At 46.7% G+C, this 4,447-nt stretch overlaps 1 protein-coding gene across 1 annotated transcript in view; it reads right to left on the reverse strand.

The window, feature by feature from the left end:
• The window catches only part of ttn.2 (titin, tandem duplicate 2), a 236,644-nt gene that overhangs the window by 211,396 nt on the left and 20,801 nt on the right, over window positions 1-4,447 (reverse strand). Inside the window, exons 18-20 of the mRNA XM_008292835.1 lie at window positions 3,741-3,968; window positions 475-716; window positions 2-110 (exon numbers count right to left, since the gene is read on the reverse strand). Of these exons, the coding sequence (XP_008291057.1) occupies window positions 2-110; window positions 475-716; window positions 3,741-3,968 (579 nt within the window). The remainder of the gene's footprint in view (window position 1; window positions 111-474; window positions 717-3,740; window positions 3,969-4,447) is intronic.

Below are 4,447 nucleotides of genomic sequence, written 5' to 3' on the forward strand. Positions count from 1 at the left end.
TTTCCAGCTGAGCCTCGTCGGTCTCGTCGAGCCGGCGAGCAGGAGAACGTCCAGGAGATCGGCTGGGAGAACGTCCAGGTGAGCGGCTCAGAGAACGAGGAGATGTGGACCTAGAGAAGAGGCAGCGTCATCAGCATCAAGGTGATGAGGTGGCAGTAAAGCGCTAGGTCGTCTGGTAGCCGCTCAGTGTCAAACTAAAGTCTGTTTTCATGATGTAAAGGTGAACTTGGGAAACGGTTTTCTACTTACACATCTAACAGTTAAACCGAGACAGCTGTGTTCCTGGTAAATGTTCTGTACCAACTCAGAGGAAAATATCTGCAGCTGCAAAAGCTTCACTATGTGTCCAGGGATAGCTCTCTATGGGTTCATCAACCCCTTTCACAAATCCATAGTCATATAAAAATATGAACAGTAACGGCTTTAACGCCTTCTCATGTTTCTGTCCTGACTGGTGTTGGTGGGAACTCCTACCTGATCCTCTGCATTGCCGGCTGTGGAGTGTATCTCTGAGGGGTTACTGCTCCGGATGGCTCTACGTAGAGCTTCCCAGAACTGATGGCGTTTCCCTTCATGTTGGTGGCGAAGGCGGTGTACACGCCTTCATCCTCCGGCAGCACCACGGGCAGACGCAGGCTGGCTCGTCCATCCTGAAGAACCTCCATCTGGTAACGGCCGCCGGCCCTGATGCGCTGGCCGTCTTTGTACCAAGCAATCTGCCAGATAACGAAAGATAATATTATACACCAATTCACAGTCAGTATGACACAACAAAGTGTAGCAAATATGTACACAGTGTTAAAAACACAAAGAAATTTTGAGACCCTGATGAAGAACGCAACAAGGATAGCTGCCACCTCGCCCAGAATAGGTAGACCAGGGCCCCCTCCTAGAGCCAGGCCTGGGGGGAGGGAGCTCGCCGGGGAGTGTCTGAAGGCCGAGCCTTGGGGCCCCATGGGGCTCTGTCAGGCACAGCCCAAAGAAATAACGGGGCCACTGCTCAGAGGGCAGAGGTTTGGGGTCGGGGGAGGGAGTTTAAGTATCTTGGGATCTTGTTCACGAGTGATGGGAAACTGGAGCATGAGATGGACAGGCGGCTCGGTGCGGCGTCAGCAGTAATGCGGGCGCTGTACTGGACCGTGTAGCTGGGCTACAAGCCGAAGCTCTCCATTTGCCAGTCCATCTACGTCTCAACCCTCCCCTATGGTCTCGAGCTTTGGGTCATGACCAAAAGAACGAGATCATGGATACAAGTGTCCAAAATGAGCTTCCTCCGCAGGGTGGCTGGGCTCAGCCTTAGAGATAGGGCGAGGTGCTCGGACATCCGGAGGAAGCTCGGAGTAGAGCCGCTGCTCCTTCGCGTCGACAGGAGCCAGTTGAGGTGGTATGGATATCTGATTTGGATGCATCCGGAGAGGTTTCCTGTGAAGGGCTTCCGAACATGTCCACCTGGGAGGAGACCCCAGGGTAGACCCAGAACCCACTGGAGGGATTATATCTCTCGGCTGGCCTGGGAATGCCTCGGGATCCCCCAGGGAGAGCTGGAAGCGTCCTTGGGGGGAGGGAAGTCTGGAATGACCTGCTCTGTCTACTGCCCGACACTGGATAAGTGGAAGAAAGTGGATGGATGGGTGGAATTTAGAACAAAATATGTTCTATACCAGCGGTCCCCAACCACCAAGCTGTGGATCGGTACTGGGCCGTTGGTCATTTGGTACAGGGCTGCACAGAAAGAATAAAAACGTCTTATTTTTTAATTTCTGGCAGAGTCTGCATGGTGTTTTATTTTGAAAAATGACTAGCTTGTCTTCCCATCATTTCCACCTGTGCTTGTTTCCTGCACTTGACTCTGTCAGTTTTCATGTCCGGCTGTTAAATGGAGCCGTCAGTCTAACTGGTGCCGAAATGAATAAAAAACAAATATGTCTGGAGAGCTTCTTTGAAAAGAGGGAGAGACTTGATGCTGAGACAGAAGACAAAGTAAATACATATTTAGCAATAAAAAGTAATTTTATTCATTTGACACTTTTTAATAGAAAATATTACTGGTTATGTGCGTGATGACCGATCTGTATAAAATCGTGGTCTATGGTACAAAAAAGGTTTGGAGACCGCTGTGATCCATAGAGTGAAGTCAGTGTTGAGTGTGACCTTCACTGAGCATCTCCACCTCTCTTGGGTTGACTGTTTTCTGCTGTAATCTTGTGATTTATTATACAACACTTTCTTCAGTACTTCCCAGAGGTCTTCTGTAGCCATCAATTGTATTTAAGGTTTTTCTCTCTGAAGGTCATCCATCACTGTTGGTGTTTCATCAGCTGTTCGTTTCTACAAATATTATTTTACTGCATTAGCATTGTGCTTAGCATCATTGTCCATCCATCCATTTTCTTCTGCTTGTCCGGGCTTGGGTCACGGAGGCAGCAGACGAAACAGGTCATTGCAGACGTCCCTCCCCTTGGCAACAATGTCCAGTTTCTCCTGGGGGATCCCAAGACTTTCCCAGGCCAGATGAGATATATAATCGATCCAGAGAATTCTTGGTCTCCCACATGGACATGCTTGGAAAACCATCAAAAGACGTCTCCCAGGATGCATCTGAATCAGATGTTAAACCATCTCAGCTGGCTCCTTTCAACACGAAAGGGGGCGCCTGGATAGCTCAGCGGGTAGGGCGGGCGACCCATGTACAGGGGCTATAATCCCCGACGCAGCGGTCACGGCTCGATCCCAGCCAGCGGCTCATTTGCTGCATGTCATTCCCCCGCTCTCCTCCCCATGTTTCTCTGTCAACTATCACTAAAGGCGGAAAAGCCCAAAAATAAATCTTAAAAAAACAACATAGATTAGGACTGAACTTGGAATCAAACTACCAGAACAAAAAGTATCTCGAACATGTAAAGAACTTTTGACATGTTGTAAATTCAAGGATTCAAGATCTTCATTTTCCATTTGTGCACAGACAGACAGTCTCAGCATACTTGAATTCTGTGCAGGGCTCTCTTGGAGTGGAATAACACCACAAACAACACTCTAAAAGACTAATCAAAGATAAAATACAAAAAATATACTAAATAAATTTGTATGCTGAGGGGTGATACTAAACAAGAAACTGTTCATGCACGATTGCAGTAAATGGAACCTTGTGTAACAGATCAGTGCAGTAAATCTCATATTGTCTGTCTGAAGGCGTCACGGACATAAACGGAGGTCACTAAAAACTTTAGTCTGTGGAAAGTGTTTTTCCTGAATGTTTTGTGTTTTTTAGGACTGTGCACATATTTGCTGTAGATTCTGGTTATATGTTGATACTGAGACAGAGAAATGAATGATCATTACATCCCTGTTAGTTTTGACCTGAGACTTTTGGAGGGTCAGGGTTAGGGGTAGGCGTTTGCGGTTAGACTTTTGGACAGTTTGTAAAAACTTACTAACATCTATTAAAGGTTCTGCAGCAATGCTTAAAAAATCCTTGTACATGAACAAATTCAGATTCTCAGTTCTAATAACTTTTGTAAAGTAATGATAAATATAAAACAATGTGAAACATGGACTTCTGCCACATGAGGGCAGTCCAGAACGGTGGTCAGACTGGTGACATTTTGAAGCAACGCCGCAGCAACACCAAACAACCAAAAACCTGTATCATCTGATCCTGTTTATGGACCTGGAAAAACTGAAGTCAAAGCTGGTTCTCCGTATTTCAGACTACACTTTTCATTGGGATCATTTCTCAGTACCTTTGGCAGCGGGTTTCCAGCCATTTTGCAGTGGAAAGTGACGCCCATTCCCTCCATGATCCTATAGTTCTTGACCGGCGTGTTGAAGGCCGGCTGAACAGCCTCCTGCTCGGCTACAGTCACCATCAGTTCTCCGTCCTCCACCACCAGCTCTCTGTAGGTGATCCTCATGATGCGCAGCTCGATCTCCTGGATGATCCTCTCTTCAAAGGCTGAAATGAGGAACTCCTGAAAAAATAAATCATGAAGGACATGACTCGTGGCTCAAAGTGACTTGATACCGAAGAACTGTAGATGTTTTTACTAGCAATGTCCCGATTCAGTCTCACAGGTCGGGTGCGCTCAAGGCATTTTTTTTAACTGCTCTGGTATATCTACAGAGTTAACAATCAATAAGGGACAAATTAGTAACATAACTGATCAAAGTGGACATTTGGTCTGTGCTGATGTTGTTTCAGTCCACAGACTCATAATTGGTTCTAACCCTACATCTACCCTCTAACTCTACATCTACCCTCTAACTCTACATCTATCCTCTAACTCTACATCTATCCTCTAACCCTACATCTACCCTCTAACCCTACATCTACCCTCTAACCCTACATCTGCCCTCTAACCCTACATCTGCCCTCTAACCCTACATCTACCCTCTAACGCCACATCTACCTCTAACTCTACATTCACCCTCTAACCCTACATCTACCCTC

The sequence above is a fragment of the Stegastes partitus genome, unplaced genomic scaffold, assembly GCF_000690725.1.
Source record: "Stegastes partitus isolate 25-593 unplaced genomic scaffold, Stegastes_partitus-1.0.2 Scaffold837, whole genome shotgun sequence".
Taxonomy (NCBI): Eukaryota; Metazoa; Chordata; class Actinopteri; family Pomacentridae; genus Stegastes; species Stegastes partitus.